The following is an 18,111-nucleotide window of genomic DNA, read 5'->3' on the forward strand; positions in this document are numbered from 1 at the left end:
GATATTGATATATATAAAAGCATCTTAATTTTCAAAATAAAATTTGATTTAATCCAAAAAATCTAATAACCCCTAAATTCGGGTCAACCCAAACCCAACCCGAAAAGCCTCCAACTCGAACCTGAAAATCTCCAATATAAACTCAATATTTTTTTAGTCGACTCGAGTCGGGTTGTACTGGCACTGTAGCAGCGAAGGACTATATAGCATCCGAGAACTATGAGGACTCGAGATAGGACTTTGGCGACTCGAGGTGCTCCAGAATAAATCTAAATATTATCATATGTTACTCATTCAAGTTGGACTAAAGAGCTAAGTTAAATGAAGTCCGATTAAAAGTAGGGGGTGTCAATTCAAGTGGATCAGGTTGAGTTCGGATCAGGTTGAAAAAAGTTATAAAAAAACTCAATTCGAACCCGACCCGAACCCCAATAAATCCAAAACCCCTAAACTCGAACACGACCAACCCGAATAACCCGATTAAAAATGATTTTTTGATTATTTTTCTTATAATTTTTCACTTTTATTTCAATACCCCATCATTATCATACTAACATTGATATTGATATATATAAAAATATCTTAATTTTTAAATTAAAATTTGATTTAACTCAAAAAAAAATCTAATAAACCCTAAATTCAGGTCAACCCAAATCCGACCCAAAAATCTCTAACCCGAAAATTCTCCAATCCAAATCCGAAAATCTCCAATCCGAACTTAATATTTTTCAGGTCGACTCGGGTCGGCTTGTACGATTGGATTTATTTTTGACATCCTTAATTAAAAGTATTAAATCAAATAATATTAACTTGGAGATAAATCCGGATAGCATCCAAAATTCAAACAAGTCATTAAAAGAAGACATTGGTTGTACAGAGAGCAACACCTAGAACAAAACTCAGAAATTCAGAAGAAGAAGAATACATTAGAAGTAGAACAAACAGAACAACATATAATTTAACAATTCTGTAAAAATTCAGAACAAAACGGGAAACAAGGAACAATTTTTTCAAAATCCTGAGAAATTTCAGGAATTCAAAGGGAGAAGAGCATTGATTGTACAAAGAGTACATAGAACAAGAACATCCAAAACAGAAAATGTTGACATGTCTGAAAAAATTCTGAAGGAGAGGAGAAAAAAGAATCATAATTCATCATTTAGCAGCAAATGGGGCATAAAACCAAACCATTCTCGTTGCAATGTTGGCATTGCATTGCTCTCAATTCCTCTTCTTCGCTATGAATTTTTCTGCTGCCACTGCACACCCAGCACAACACAAAATTCACTCCCGCGCAGCCTTCGCAGGTCTCGCCGCCATCGGTGGGGACTCCCTGAAGCAGCGGCAGAAGCCTCCCCTGCTCGTGGAGGCCCAAAACTTCGTCGGCGCCGCCGATGTACCGCCCACGGATGAACAGCCGCGGAGGGATGGCGCGACCTTCCAACACACCCCACAGCTCCTTCCTGAACGCCAAGTGCATCGACACGTCTCGCTCAAAGAACCGAATTTTGAGGCTCTGGAGCAGGAATCGGACCCCGTTGCAGTCCTCGAAGGTCTTCCGGATCCCCCGCAGCGTTGTTGTGTATAGGATGACGGAAACTTCACCTCCGGGAGGGCACCTGTACTCGAATTCCAGCAAGGGATCTAGGGCGGCGGCCGCGGTGGCGGAATCATCGGTGCGGGAGAGTTTGGTAGGCGGCTCTTCCTCGCCCAATTGAGGCGGATCCCCTTCTCCATCGCGGTCTATTAGGGCAGCAGCCCTCGCCCTCGCCCTCGTCCTGCGCTGGGCCTCCTCAAAGCCTCTCATGTGCTCCAACACCGCTTCTCGGAACGCCGCAAGCAGCTCCGGGTCGAAGAGCGTCGCCGAATCAGGATCCGGCCGTCGGTATCTCTCCGCGGCATCCCTCTTCTCTTCGAATCTCGAAAAGGCGTCGCCTTTGGGTGGCGTCGACCTCGGCGGCGGCCTAGAGTTCTCTTTATCGCTGCTGCTGGGGGAGATCCCGACGAGCTTGGTTCCTTCGTCGTCGTCCTCTCCGAGGTCGCTGATGAGCTCGACAGAGTCTACTACGTGAAGTTCGCCAAGGATGCGGCGTGAATCAGGAGGAGGAGGAGGAAGAGAGGGAGCGTGGTCATGGTGCGTGAGATAAGGCACCTGAGAGATGGACATGAGCTGCTTTAAGATCCTGCCTTTGAAGCCTTTCATGGCGCTGCGACGGACTGGGAAGGAGGAGAACTCGACTGGAAGATTGAGATTAAATTCTCATCAGTTCTGGCTGAGATCGACGAGAGAGAGAGAGAGAGAGAGAGAGAGAGGGCTTCTTCTGTGCTCGGGTTTGCAACGATGGTAACGGCTAAATTTTCCAAACGTGAGTAGCGCAACGGTCGAATGTTGAGCCGTGGGTCACGATCTGTGTTGCCATAGCCCATAGGCAGGCAATTCGAGATGTCTTGGGTGGGGTTTGTCTTACGTCGTATCCTTCGGACCACGACGTGAGTGGTAAAATCAGGGAATGGGAGCAAAAACATAGACCTGAAAGCAAACCCCAGGAAGGATCTATTTCCGCTCTCCAGTCTCCTTTGAGCGCGGATCTTCTAGTCCACAAAACGCGGATAAGAAGACGAGCCACTCTCCATCATTGATGGAAAATGATGGGTGACGGATCCTTTGATTTACAAAGACTGAATCAATTCATGGTCCAACCTTTGCATTGGTGGGGGGCAATGGACCCTCACCTGTTAACCGATGAGGATCATTGCCTCCCACTAATCCTCTTGTCCCGGTTCAGAAGCGGACCAGGACAAGAGGACAGAGAATCCGGTCCCAAAATGATGGCTTAACAGGTGAAGGTCATTGCCTCCCACCAATCTCCTTATCCCAGTTCAGGAGCGGACCAGGACAAAGAGACCAGAGAATCCGATCCCAAAATGATGACCCCATATGTAAACACATTTTGCGGACTAAAAGATCTGAGCTGCCCTTCGTCGTCATCGGCTTCCTCCACAACTTTGATCAACTTCATATCAAACTCTAGGAACATAATCAATCCATAACACAACCTTGCTATCAATTTAGGGTCAGGTCGGCAGTGCTGAAGCACCTGTTCCGAGCCAATAAGCTCAAGGCAATCGGAGGGAAAGAGTCGATGCACCATGAGCAGTGACATGCCAATGCTCATTCACAAAGACTGATCTCCAAACATGAAGTTACCTATCTAGCAGGAAGTTCTTGAAGCGCCATCCTACCTCAATGAAGACGAGGGAAAGAGATCGTGTGGGTGAGTCTAGGCATCTCCATGGGGTTCTTTTGAATAGAGAGTAATAATCCATGACAGTACACTTTTAGAAACTAACATACATTGATTACATCAAAGCTTTGCTACGTCTTCATACATTAAAACTCAAACAAGTCTTAAATTCTTTATTGTGTGCGCCATTAAGGTGGAGTTTTAGGTTACGGGATACAGAACATGGCACTTAGGGCTCTCATTTTTGACTAACTAACTCACCGGCATCCCCTATGAATCCAATGCTGAAGCCGAATGTAATGCATGTAAGTTGCTTCCCATCATCACCCTTTAAGTGCATCGTCAGTGTGTATGATCCCTGCAACACATAAACAACGCTTATACAACTCTACGGAGTGCATGTAATCAAGTTGATCCTAGAGAGAAAATAGATTAAGAGTCAAGACAACATGCAGATATTAAAAGACACCTGATATATTCTATTGGTAGAATAGTTACATCTATTAGCCTAGCATTAGTTCAGCGAAGGGGGATGTGAGGTTAACTAAAGTATGCAAGATGTGTTCCTCCAAAAGATTGAGGCAAAGAATAGGTTCTATGAACTTGATTTCATATAAAGTATGCAATATTGACAAGCATTTCATCAACTTGATTTCGTATAAAAAAACTGCCAATGTCAGTCCCAAGCCCAGATGAAAAAAGATTGAGAGTTACATTAGCTTGTCTGCCAACGTCAAACACAAAATGAATGTTCTATGAATGGGTGCATCAAATACAACCAGCAGAATAATTTATTTTAACTATATTCAATCCGCACTTACTGATTCTTGACAATATTAGTGCTCTAAAAACAATGTCTTCTGTTCAATATTTACAGCTACCAAGTCACGCTAGTTAATTGACAAATGAACTTGCCTCAAGCAATTAATCTGTGCAGTCTGACAGCCAAGCCCAGCTACATGTTTTAATAAAAGAGGTTTTCTATATTTTTTTATGCCACATGGAACTAACCAATCATTTAACTACTCAACTCTATATAAGAATATATCATTGATAATATTCAAATCTCCGAAACCAAACTTCTAATTTTGCTCTTTTTGTCTTTCTGTCTACCTATGTCTCTCATATTCAACTCTGATCAATTGTAACATTATGCAGTTATAAAATTATTAATAAGCTTTGAAGGGTTAATTCATATCACAAATCTAATGTTTTGAACAAAACTATCCAAATCTTTAACATAGTTCCAATTTGGTACATTAACTTTCTAAAATGTTTCAAAACTATCCCACTGTTATCGAGACATTGACAACTTCTTTAGCACAGATGGGATTTCACTTTCACATGACAAAATTTCATTAATTTGCCTTGCACAAAATCACATTTTTTCACTACATACTCCCTAAAACATGAGATTCACTCCAGGCAATAAATCATATTAGGTGATGTATTTTTTGAAACAACTAACACTTTAGATGGATTTGGAAAGTACATAAATCTTTAGGATAAAAATTAATTACTAATCCAGCTTCAAATGTATATTTTCCCTTATTTTATTATCTATTGAAGAATAATCTCCACCATTTATCTTATCATTCTCATCTCTCACTAATTTGAAATACACGTTTCCAAGTTGCCCAATGCTATTTCATAGAGCATGGTTTGGTCAGACATTCTAAAATCACCTTTTAGTTCAAGAGGCACATGATGATCATGGAAGGCCATAAATCACACTTTCAGAAATTTGGTTTATAAAGGCTACTCAACCATTTGGTTTATAAAGTTTCTCTGATATAAATCACGCTTAAAGATTATGATAGTCACACTTTCATCAATTAAGACAAACATCATCTGCAAAAAACATATGTCGAGAAGGTTTATTTTAAGTATCACTAGTGCCAACATCGTCAAAGTTGATTCTCTCTTGCTTTTATTTTGAAAAAAAATATATAAAAATGATCAGTTATAACAAAAAGAAATGGATATGATTGAGTAAAAGAAACATTTGTACCAATCAAAAAATAACTCCATAAGTTTTGAGTAATCATGAAAAAGTAACAGAATCAACCAAAACAACTTTAATAGTCAGACAAAAAACAACACATAATTAACCATAACTATTATGAGAATAGGAACACTCAAGAATATCTCACCGGAGGAGTTATTGACGGTAGAGTCTGATGATGAGATAGCACAAAATCACCAGTGGTAACTGGGCATGATGTCTCCTTGCAAAGATCTATCTCTTCATGGTCAACATGGAAAAAGAAATAATTGACATCAATTATCAACTTCCCTGCGGATATCTCATCCCCTGCATAGAAAACAGAAAAAAAACTAAATATCCAATTGTAAGTTAAATGAGATTGGAAAAAGATAGCTATCAGTGTGGCTCATTTTTAAAACAGCTTTGTGTCTCATTTTTTAAAAAGAAGACAATTCTAAAGAGCAACTATGGATTTACATTATAGGGGCAAATTCTAAAATGAAAATTCTCTCAAGATGCATTTTGTTTGTGTTCGATGCCCATTATGAATAAATGGATCGCACTATCAGCATATAGTTTTAATGAAGGTTTGATCGAGAATCAAGATGCAGCTTGAGTGTGTCAATTCCATGACAAACAACAGCAAACTAACCTTACAATTATTGACAGTGTCGGGTCATATACACAAAAGGATAAAAGCAATGAAAATAAGTGACACTGCAAGCATGCTTTCCTACCAGTAGATGCTGAGATATTGAATGTAGTTTGCTCGCCCCTTGAAATGGGATATGGAGAAATGTCAACTCCACTAACCTTAACAGGATAATTAGCATTCTTTTCTGCAAAAAAAAAAAAAAATCACACAGTATAAATACAAAGTCAGCAACACACTCTGAAGACCATGTTAAACAAAGCCTCAAAGAAAAAGGTTGAATAAAAGTGATCAAGTGATCATCACCGAGGATAATGATGATCTCATTGCATTCACCATTTTAGCATAAAAGAATGACTATTATATGATTTTACACTTACTGACCAAGCATAGAAAATACGAACACCAAAATGAGTGACGGGCTGAAATTAATAGCATATGCACTGAAAACTAGATCTCCTATGCGCAAGTTCAATACGGTGCTCACCAAAAAGTAGGCATCTGATCAAAGACTGGTGACCGTCGCTAACTTGATCTGCATACAACTGAACTCAAAACTAGCTAACCTAACAAGGGAGTACCAAAAAAAAAAAAAAAACACTTTTTAACACAAAAAACCCAGCCCAGCAACAAACCAGAACCTCAGAAGTAAATAAACTATAAGAAACACAGAATCGACCAACAGAGAAAAAGAGAGGCGAGGGGATACTTGCAGAATCCGATGGATACGAAGCAAACAGCCACGCAGAAGAACAGTAGAAGGGAAAGCACTCGCCGGTGCACGATCGACGCCCTCGCTTAGTTTCTTCTCTTGAGATTGAGAAGAACCCTTGCTAGTTAGTGTTCTACCAACACGTAGGCATCTGGTCAGGTCAACCGACATGTGGCCATTGCCAACTTAATCTAAGCACAATTGAACTGAAAAAATCGCTAATCTGACAAAGGATCACCAACAAAACCCCATTTCTAACACATAAAACCTGCCCAGCAACAAATCTGAACCTAGGGAGAGAGATTAGAAGAGTTACTGCAGTATTCGACGTCGATGGAGACGGAAAAAGCAGCCGAACTGACGAGCAAGAGAAGCGAAAGCACTTGGCGATGCGAGATCGATGCCATCGATAAGTTTCTCCGCTTCAACCCCTCTGCCGAACTCGTTCCTTCTTATCCACGGAAGGTAGGTTTCCGCTTTCTCTCGAACGAGAAGAAAAAACTTCTACTTTATTTTTCGAGGATTTTTTTAAATAAATAAACTATCATTTAATATATGCTAGATATTTGTTTGGCAGAAAATTCAATAAAATGTACGCTTTTATCTAAATCATTAAAAGCAATGTTTTATTTTTAAAATATTAAAATAACGCTACATTTATATCTGTTTAGCTTACTTGTGAGCTTTTCATGTAGCAGTTTGACATTATTTTTTTTTTATTTTTAATATGCTAATTATTTAGAAGAAAAAAGAAATGAAAAAACACAGAAAATAGTTTCGAAATGAAATACAAAATATTTTAATTAAAAATATATTTTTTACTCCCTCACCCACCCATTTATAAATTTATCCTCCTTAGCCTCTGTTTGGATGGGGTGAGATAAGGTTTATTAATGGAAGGGGATAGAAGGGGAAGGGAGGGAAAGGAAGGGAAAGTAATATATTTATCTTGTCCTTGTTTAGAAGGGAGGGAAAGTTTATGTGAGAGGAAAGGGATGAAATGAAGGTTAAATATATAAATTTATAAAAATATCCTCTTATTTTTTTAATAAATCTGCATGTGAAAAAATAAATAAGGATATAATTGTAATAATTTCTCCTTACCCTTCCTTACACCCCAATTTGGGGTGTAAGGAATTTCGCTTATTCCTGAGCATGCAAGGGGAAGCTTTACCCTTCTCTCCCCTTCCCCTTCATAGCTCACTCTCTCTCAAACAAGGGTAAAAATTCATTTTACCCATGTTTACCTTTCCCTCCCCTTTACTCACCTCCTCCCAAACAGAGGGTTAATTTCTTTCCCTCTCCACATTTCTTACCCGGATACAATCTCCATCCTATGAAGGAAAAACTCTAACCAAATAAATCCATAGTCCACCAATCTCCACCGATGACAATGTAAAGTCATAACTATTGAGATCCATCGATCGACCAAATCCATCGACGAGGAGACTGAATCAAGCGACGAAAGATATAGAGTCGAAGCTAGCTAGTCACTTTAAAAAAATAGTAAGATTTTTTGGATTTCTATAATTTTTTGATCTGTTAGTCACATTTTGTTTGATTTCCATAGTTCATTATTTATTTGCTATTGGTTATTGTTCGAATTTTTTGACTTTTCGATTTTCAACGAGTCATTGTGCGATTTGTGCAAAGTTTTATGATATTTGGTGATAGTTTGTTATATTTTGGTGCCCACTAAATTGATAATATGTTTTGGATTAAGAATCTCCACAAACCTCCACAAACCATTTTGATTTGTTGTATTTTTTAATTATTGTGTAGTGCTTTCTAGTTAGAAGGAATTTGACGAGGATAACAACTTTAGGAGGTCGGGCAGAGAGATACTTAGCAAGAATGTGATACTGTAATGGATATAGTTTTATTTGAATTGAGAGATTAAGATGAGAAGATGAATTAGATGATTGATTATGTTATGATAATACTAAGAGTCAATGATGAACTAGAAAATGTAAGATGATTTCATGATAGTTAGATGGAATTTGGTGCAAATCAAACTAATAAATAATAATGAAAGAATCAATCATGATTTAAACTATGTAAATAATTGATAATCTCTTCAATGTAATTTAGTGAAAGACCGAAAGAAAAACGTAAAAACATGAGTATTTTATTATTTTAAAATTATAAAATGCTATTTTGTTAAATATCTAATACATTAGACTATTTTTTTAAAATAACCCCTTAACATAAGCTATATTAATTAAATTTCCATGTTTAAACTGTATTATTTGGGATTTAAGCAAGAAAACTAACTTATTTATTCAATTACAAACTTGAATTCTGTGTTTTGAAACCTATGGACCATGTATAAAATTTAGTTTCGAAGTACCAGGAATAAAAATGGTAAAGAAAAGGAGGAACACCTTTGGAATAAAAAATAGCAGACTAATTTTGTAGCTAATGGTAAGGTAGAATTCTATCTTCTGAGTGTACTATCACCTCAAGAAGTTAACTGGACCGGTTCCTACAACTCCGTAAAAATTATAGGAGAAGTTCCTAAACCTGAAGAAATCACGGAAGTCAAACTAGCAAGAAGGGACTTGCTTTGAAATTAACTCAGCAACGTACGACTAAAACAAGAAGAAACGTTCACACAACTCTGCTCAAAACTGAAACATGTAATCACTGGGCTCAACAATCTCAGAAAAATGGTAATGAATCAAGACTCACTCAAATATGCACTCAATGTATTTCCAAGAACCCTTGACTAGACATCAATAATAGATTTCGACTGCATCTCGAATAATTTGGAAGTAAGTAGTTTAGAAGAGTTATTTTTTACTTTAGAATTACATAAATCTCGATGTATAAGATTTAAAAATATAGAAAAGTTAAACAACAATATCGCATTAAAAGCTAAGAAGAGTAAACTAGATTTAGAGTTATCACTTGACGAAGATGAAGAAACATATATGGTAAGAAAGTTCAATGAGTTTTTTAAAAACTAATAAGTTTAATAAGATGTAGGCAAAGTAGCTTCTTCAAGGGAAAAAGGAATGTAAGGTGCTACAACTCTGATGAAGAAAGATATATCAGGAACAAATGTCCTAAACTGAAAAATAAAGGAGAAGAAAAAAGACAAGAGGACAAGAAAGCCTAAGAACAAGAATCTCAAAGCAATTTTGGAGTGAATTACCATCTGAAGAGTCCGAGAATGAAGAATATGCTGGACTAGCACTAACGACCAACTACCAAGAAGAGAGCATCGATAAAGAGGGAGATACTTTAGAGAAAAGCAGCGATGAAGGGGGAGTCCCTGTCCGAAGAAATTTTGACAGCATCTCCCCTATACGGTTGACAATCTGAAACTTTATACATTGCCTTTAGGGCCACATATACATCGGCCAACACGGCTGAAACAATAATAATAATAAAATACAACACATAGACATCCACGCAGTTTAATAGATAACAAAACTAGAACAGTGATAAGAAGACTCAAAACAACCCTACTCAACTACACCCATAAAGCACAAAACTGATATCCTACTCCACTACACCCATAAAGCTCAAATCCGACGATAAAATCAACTCACCTCTTCTGCCGTCTAGGCAGACATGTAGTAAAATAAATCCAAATAAAACTCATCGACAATATCCATAAAGTAATACAAGTCTAGATAGTGCAATAAGAAACATAACAAAAGACCAAATAAATGTATCCTCTCTGGATCTTCAAGGGACTAGCGACTGGAACTCTCCAGACAGCCTCAACTTGAAAATAGTAAATATCCACGGGGTGAGTCAACTCCTCAGCGGGTAACTACTGATATGCATAATAAAGAAAATAACAACTAGCACTAATCATGCGCACAGTCTCCTGATACAAGAAGGATAAATGCAACTGAAACAAGCAGGAGAAAACTGTACTAACCAGGACCAAGGTATAAGTATAACAGGGTCGTCAGACCGAGAGGTATCAAAATCCTATATGCATGTCAAACATATGCATTCATCCAAATGCAACATATAAGTGCAGCAAACACAATCAGAAAATGCATAAATGCATATGATGCCAATGATGGGTCCTGGTCACCCCTGACGCCAGTCAGCCATCTCACACACGATGGTGAGACCGAGTGGGTAGGGCTGTGACAACTGTGCACTCTGCCATCACTGCTCCTGATGAGTGACCGAGTGGACGAGATGCTGTCGGAGTACACCTATCCTCCTACCCCAAATCATAAATAGGGGAACTCAATGCTCTCATCTTCCGGTACACAATGACGGGGAGGAATCTCTGTCGGCTACCACGCTGCGTCGCACTACCCATGAGTGGGCCAACAGAGCCAAACAAAGTCCAACTGTCTGCCGGCTACCACGCTGCTACACTAAACCAGCGGAGCCTAACAGAGCAGAATTGTCTGCCGGCTACCACGCTGAGTCACCGGACCAGCGGAGCCAAACAGCAGAACTGCCACACACCTCTCTGATATACCACTAACCCATGAGTGGTGGTGTGTGCAGATCCATGTAACTGGCGATGTGCTCAACAATAATGGAGTTGACTATCGGACAGCATGCAATCATGCGAGATGATGCATGACACTAAGCATGGCAATATCCTGAACCAATCCATATATATATAATGTGTACCCTAGAATAAGTTAACCTAATCAATGGTCTAGGTACACAGGTCAGATAAGGAATCAAAATCCTAGGTCCTGAACATAATAACAAAAACATGATTGTGTCACTACCCCTATAAGCATGTATAATCAGGTAGGTACTAACATGAAGTGCATAATAAATAAACAAACAAGCATGTAACAAATCAGGTAGTGACCAACCAAAGCAGATAAGAAACACAATCATTACTATTTGTTAAAAATATTACTATGCATATCAAATGACATAAAGTTAAAGTACCCGCCTCCAAATCGAAAAGTCCAAATCTGGTCCAAATACGACGTCGAGATACTCGTCTCGCGTCAAAGTCCTGCGTCACGAATAGAAACATATTTTATTTAGCTACAATCCTTCTAAATAGCTAAATAAAATCTCTAATCCTAAATTAGGGAAAAACCTTAATCATATTACCATCATTCTTCCCACAAGAATTAATCTACACATGATCGTCTATCTAAAATAATCGAATCAAAATCATGACCTATAGCATATATCAAATGCTCTACACCTTACCTTACTTCTCAGTCGCTCCTGTTAATCCACAGGCAAAGAAAGTTGCTGTTGGACGAAATAACAGTTGCTGGAAAACCCACTTGCACTAAACAATCAAGAAGGTAGATAACTGATCAACAAAACAACCTAATTCAAGATATAACCTACTAACCCTACCTCTTCCTTGATGTCCTCAGCCGAAGCAAGATTGCCACGGCAAATTCCCACAACCCCAAATCTGAATGCCTAATCTATTGAGTCACTGCCGGATATTCCTGCTGTCGGACAACATCAGAAACTAGTGGCCGGAGCAAACTAGTGTTGCTTGATGCGTAGAGGCCGAGAGAGGGCTGGTCTCCACTCCTATCGCCGCTGATCTGCTTGTGGTACATATCGGAGAAAATCCAGAGTTAGAAGGGAATCAGATGCCGGCGGCGATCAACAAGGTAGCGCACAAGGGCAAATTAGGGCACGGTGTGGAGGTGGCCAGCGCTGGTCCCGTGCGACGGTGACACTCTCCAGAGGAAGAGGGGAAGATCGGACGACTGTAGTCCCAATCTAGGGCACTGTGGTCGCCCTCGGTGCGCAGATCAGAAGAGAAGAAGGGCGGCGGCGCTGGGATCTCCACAGCGAGGGGCGACGGGCAGAGGAGGGGTTCGGCAGTGGCAAGAAGTGACTGTCGAAGGAGGAAGGGAAGAATTGGTCGACGGTGGCTCAAAGGTCACCGGCGGCAATGGATCTAATGGTTGGCTCAGACCTCACAGCGGCTAGGGCACAGAAGAAGGGGAAGAGGAGAAGGAAGGAGATCGGCGAGGGAAAAGTAGGGAACCGCCATGTGCGGTTAGGGCAAGCCGTCAGGTGCGCAGGAGAGAAAACGAAGGGAAATGCACGGGGAGAAAAATAAAAAAAAAAAGAAATAGAAAAAGAAAAAGGAAATTAAGAAAATAAACATTTCCTCTTATAAATGGGTAGCCTAAACAGGCTTTCCCAGGACCCAGTTTTTGTCCCCGTAAATTCGTCCATACAAGATCCGAAAAATTCTCGAAAAATTTCTAAAATTCTGAAAAATTCCCTTAAGGTGTTAAGCCCATTTTCGATATTTTACACTACGAGTCTGACATGATAAGTGAGATACATCTTCTACCTCCTGACCAATTATATAAAGACATTAAACTATTATCTAGATTTTTATACAAATTCAAAATCAAGTATGTAAAAATAAAAAAAAGGATAACATTGTCTTAAAAATTAACTTGGCAATTCATGTCAGAAGAATTTTATAAACTTCAAATTAAAAAATATAAAATTAAAAGAACAAATTGAAAAATTAAAATCAAAATTTTTTTATATTCAGGTTTATATGCCCCAAAAAGTGACTTTAAATATAATAGATGACTTAATTGGTATATTAGAATCATAGGAGTCAAATTGTAATAGTTACGTTGCAGAAAATGATATTACAAGAAAATATTTGATAAATCCAGTAGATAAAAAATTATTTTAGATTTCAAAACTTATTCTAACCTATTAAATTATTTTTATTTGCATGTTAAAAATAAATTTGATTTAATTATTAACATTAGTGAAAAAATTATTTTTTTAAAATCTTCTATTGGTTTTTTTATTTAATTTTTTTCTAATAGAAAAATATGTTATTTGTTAGTAAAAAAGTTTTTTAATTTTTCACCTATTATATAATTTTTTTGAACTTTTTATAAAAAAATAAATTTAAAAATTGAAAATTTTTAGAGATTAATTTTTAAAAATTTTGATTTTTCTAAAAATAATGGTTAGATTTTGAATGTTCAAAAAAATATCAATATTTTTTGAAGCCAAAATCTATTTTTAAGTATTTATTTTGCAAATTATCTATTTCTATAATCCTATTTTGTGCTTTTAATTGTTGCAAGGGGTTTTTCCGCCTTCAAACTTGTCGAATAAGGAGTTTTTGCTATTAAGCTATCATTGCCTTGGATTACAGCCTTTTTAGTTGCAAATAAGTAAAAATTCTAAGTCCCCTACTTTCTTTCCTATCATTTCTTTTTATTAATTAATAGGTGTGTCCTTGCTAAGTAAGTAGCAAGAGAAGGTTTAACTTTGATTTGCAAGTTATTCATCCCTCTAACCGGTCCACTTGATCTAATAGGTTTGAGTTCAAAATTGTTGACCTCAATAATAGGTATGGTGATGCTAGACCTTAGGCCCATTGCATATGGTACTGTATAATCCTTCAAAAATTTGTTTATCATGGTAGATTGTATTTGCTCTTCTTCTAATTTGTCTTTACAAATTTCTTTTCTTTTGAATGTTTTGTTAATCTCAGGATCAACAAAGTAAAAAAATTTCCTACAATATTAGCCATTTTCATGCAAGAAAGTAAATTCAAACCTCCTTAAAAAAAAAAAAATTCTAAATGAGAGTTATTACAAATAAGTAAATGTAGAATTTTACGAGAAAGAAAATTGAATTACAAAATTATTCACAAGTGAAAGGAAAATGCAAAATTTACTAACAGAAATAAAGAAGTTTAAGAAACTAATTGCTCATCAACTATTCAAAAGTTTTTTCCCGAGGGTGTTGGGTAATGCTCGATGTGGTTGCATGCTAAAACATGCTTTGTAAATATACACAGTGGCAGACAAAATAATAATTCATAATTATTACAGCACACACATAGAAGGATACATATCATGTAGACATGATCATAAAATAAAATTTTACGAAAAATAAATTTACACTAGGTATACCTGACGTATGATGCAAAGTGAAAAGGGCATCAATTAACAAACCCAATGGAGTTTGCCTCTACTCGTATCCACACCGAGTTGTTGTTGATACAACTTCATGAAGCCACGAGTCGTTCATCTTCGATCGGTACTACTACTAGCTAAGCGTGAAGACGAAGTAATCCGAGAAAACTCCCACAACACGATTTGGTGGGTGGTGCAGCACCGAAATCATTGATACTGAATTTGTCGGTACCGAATTCATCGACACTGAAATGGTCGGTACCGAATTTATCAACACTAAATTTATCGACACCAAATTCGTCAACACCGAATTCGTTGGCATAGAATTCAGTGGCTGGAGATGGTTTACGGTAATTCTTGGGCAGCAAGAGCTTGGGCAGTGGCTAGAGAGAGGGAGAAGAGGATGAGAAGAAACCCTAATCAAATTAGAGTTTTCTCTCAAAGAATAAAGTCATTACTCTCTTCTCCTCATAGAAGGGTATTTATACACCTCGATATGACTTGGGGAGCAAGTCATCTCCCAAACCCAATAAGTAAAGTCAATCCGATCCATTACAATTAAGATTAAGTTTAGGTCAAAATCAAACCATCTTAGTTCATAATTAAACTAAACCCTTTTGGTTTATTATTAAACTAAGTTGTTTCATAACTAAACCAAACCTTTTTAAATTTATTATCAAACCATAATGAATCTATATCTCCTACAATAGTCATGGCTCATCTGTGTTTCCATTTTGACAAATATCTTTCTATATTTGTCTTTTCCATTTGTCCAACCAAACTATATCTCTCTCTCAATTTGAGAATCTAATTCTCAAACTCATTTTAAGTCTCTAAGATAAACTCATAGTGCGTGTGACCTTATAGGTTTCTAATTATATTGGTCATCCATAATTAACCACTAATTATGGATTGATTATGAGTAACACCTAGTAGTACATCATGATCTCCAATTGATTGAAAAATCAAATGGTTGATTCCAGAACTACTTCTAAACCTTTCAGCAGCTATAGTGAGTTGTGTATCGTTCCTTTCACTCATCTTATACCCACTTAGTTCAGGACATGGTCTATGTATCAGTCCCCACTAGGCTAACTATGTCACACCTAGCCCAAGAAATACTTCCTCATTTTACGGATTCAAATTACTCATACATGTGTCCAAGAAGACAATACTCTTAACATGTGACACTTTGGCTAAAGACTTTGAGTAATAATCCTGACAAGTGCTCATAGGGTATACATCTCCTCGCAAGGAGCGATAAATTCTCTGTGAGTTATCCAAACACCTTTAGACATTTTGACTTATACCCAATCATACTGGGTCTACACCTCTATGGAGATGTTTGCTTAAGATGTTAAAGTATAAATATCCATAATTAAACTGAGTTGAATACCTTAAGTCGAAAGAAACTTATACTCGAGCTGCAATGAGATCTTCATTGACATATCTATATATATAGAGAACTATATGAAGTCTCATAGCATGTTATTCCAATAAACTAGTTACCATAATTAGTATCTACGTTTAACTCTCAACATCCCAATATCTCCAAATAGTGATGAACAGTTGCTTGATTAGACCAAGGAGTATAACCCATACTAGTCTCATAGAATCGATGATGTCCAAACTCATCAATTCATCGATTAGGGATTACTTCAATACATTCATAATTATATATATAGAGATGCTCACAAGTTGTGATCTAATCATAAGTTCTCTTAAACTATGAATTGTATTACAAACATTCAGTAAATGAGTTTAAGATCAAATCATACACATAGAGAACGTTCACTCAATTAGTGAAATTTTATTTATCGAATAAATTGTTAGGATCGACGGTCGCGGCTAGAGAGGGGGGGTGTGAATAGCCGACCCCAAATTATCGTTTCTTTCTACAAATCAAGTTAGCGTAGCGGAAATACAATGTAGAAATGAAACAAAGAATAGCAAACCTTAAACTCGACGATGTAACGAGGTTCGGAGATGAAACTCCTACTCCTCGGAGTGTCCGTAAGGTGGACGAAGCCTATCAATCCGTCGGTGGATGAGACCCCGGAAAATTGGCTAATATAAACTCCTTCTGGGTGGAGAAACTTCGCCACAATAACTCTTGCAACAACAAGATAGAAGTACACAAAATACAAAGAAGCACAAGACAATATGAATGTAAAACAAACAAGCTTGCCTTCTCATTTGGAGATCCGTTGATGAAGCAGCAGCTTCACGGATGCCAGCAGCAGGGAAGCTCACGCGAAGCTTCAAGAAGTATGAGCTCAGCAAAGCTCGCAGAAGAAACCTGGAAGAACTTGCAGAAGCAAGAAGAATAGCCTGTAGAGTCGCTCGACTCTTTATATAGCTGAACCTGCAAACCTGTGAAGGCAGAAGAAGACACAGAAGACCGAGATCTAGCCGTTGTCACTCACAACGGCTAGTCCTGGACCGATCAGGCTCCAACCTGATCGGTCCACACTTTCCCTAATCGGTCTTGGGGACCGATCAGGCTAAGCCTGGACCGATCAGGCTATGTGCTGATCGGTCCAGGAGGAGTCTGATCGGTCCCTAGACAGATCAGCCTTTCTCCTTCTTCTCTTCTGTATGCTTCCTGATCGGTCTTCAGACCGATCAGATAATCCACAGAACCATTCTGTTTGGTTACTGATCGGTCACCAGACCGATCAACCCTGTCACTGGATCGGTCCCCAGATCGATCCAGAGCTTGGTTTTTCCCAATACCAAGTCCAAGTCTCCCACACCAACATCCGGTCAACCTTGACCTGTTGGTATATCATGCTTAACATCCGGTCACTCCCTTGACCTGCTAAGACTCCCCACCAAGTGCCCGGTCAATCCCTTTGACCCACTTGGACTTTTCTCTTCGTGCCAAGTATCCGGTCACTCCCTTGACCTACTTGACCTTCTCAACACCAGATGTCCGATCATCCTTGATCAATCTGGATTTTTCCTTACCTGGCTTCACTCACCAGGACTTTCACCTAGCTTCACTCACTAGGGTTTTCACCTGGCTTCACTCACCAGGATTTCTAATCTGCCTGGCTTCACTCACCAGGACTTCCAAACTGCCTAGCTTCACTCACTAGGACTTTTACCTGGCTTCACTCACCAGGATTTTCTATCTGCCTTCCTGGTCTAGAGAACGAGCTACCAAGCCCTCTCTGACCTAGTCCGGAGAACGAGCTACCGAGCCCTCTCCGACTTCGTCCGGTCCAGAGAACGAGCTACCAAGCCCTCTCTGACCTAGTCCGGAGAACGAGCTACCGAGCCCTCTCCGACTTCCACATCCGGTCCAGAGAACGAGCTACCGAGCCCTCTCTGACCATAGTCCGGAGAACGAGCTGCCGAGCCCTCTCCGACTTCCCATGCCAAACTTCCATACTTGGACTTCTCCCGTGCCAAGTCTCCATACTTGGACTTTTCCCGTGCCAAGCTTCCATACTTGGACTTTTCACCAGATGTCTGGTCAACCTTGACCTATCTGGATTTCCCTTGCCTGGCTTCACTCACCAGGACTTTCCAACTGCCTGGCTTCACTCACCAGGACTTTCACGAATCAGGTCGACTCACCTCGGGTCAACCAGGTCAACCTTGACCAAAGATTACAC

At 38.7% G+C, this 18,111-nt stretch overlaps 2 protein-coding genes across 2 annotated transcripts; both read right to left on the reverse strand.

The window, feature by feature from the left end:
- Positions 1 to 1,026: 1,026 nt before the first annotated feature.
- On the reverse strand, positions 1,027 to 2,512 carry LOC122009854. The gene has a single exon (XM_042566168.1). It carries the CDS (start codon positions 2,201 to 2,203, stop codon positions 1,160 to 1,162), a length of 1,044 nt encoding a protein of 347 aa, XP_042422102.1. The 5' UTR covers positions 2,204 to 2,512; the 3' UTR covers positions 1,027 to 1,159.
- Positions 2,513 to 3,337: 825 nt separating this feature from the next.
- LOC122033052 (putative phosphatidylglycerol/phosphatidylinositol transfer protein DDB_G0282179) lies at positions 3,338 to 7,108 on the reverse strand. The gene is made up of 4 exons (XM_042592293.1): positions 6,913 to 7,108; positions 5,970 to 6,071; positions 5,399 to 5,559; positions 3,338 to 3,603 (listed from the first exon to the last, which is right to left on the reverse strand). Exons 1-4 carry the CDS (start codon positions 7,001 to 7,003, stop codon positions 3,484 to 3,486), a joined length of 474 nt encoding a protein of 157 aa, XP_042448227.1. The 5' UTR covers positions 7,004 to 7,108; the 3' UTR covers positions 3,338 to 3,483.
- Between the last annotated feature and the right edge of the window lie 11,003 nt (positions 7,109 to 18,111).

The sequence above is a fragment of the Zingiber officinale genome, chromosome 1A (assembly GCF_018446385.1).
Source record: "Zingiber officinale cultivar Zhangliang chromosome 1A, Zo_v1.1, whole genome shotgun sequence".
NCBI classification, from domain to species: Eukaryota; Viridiplantae; Streptophyta; class Magnoliopsida; order Zingiberales; family Zingiberaceae; genus Zingiber; species Zingiber officinale.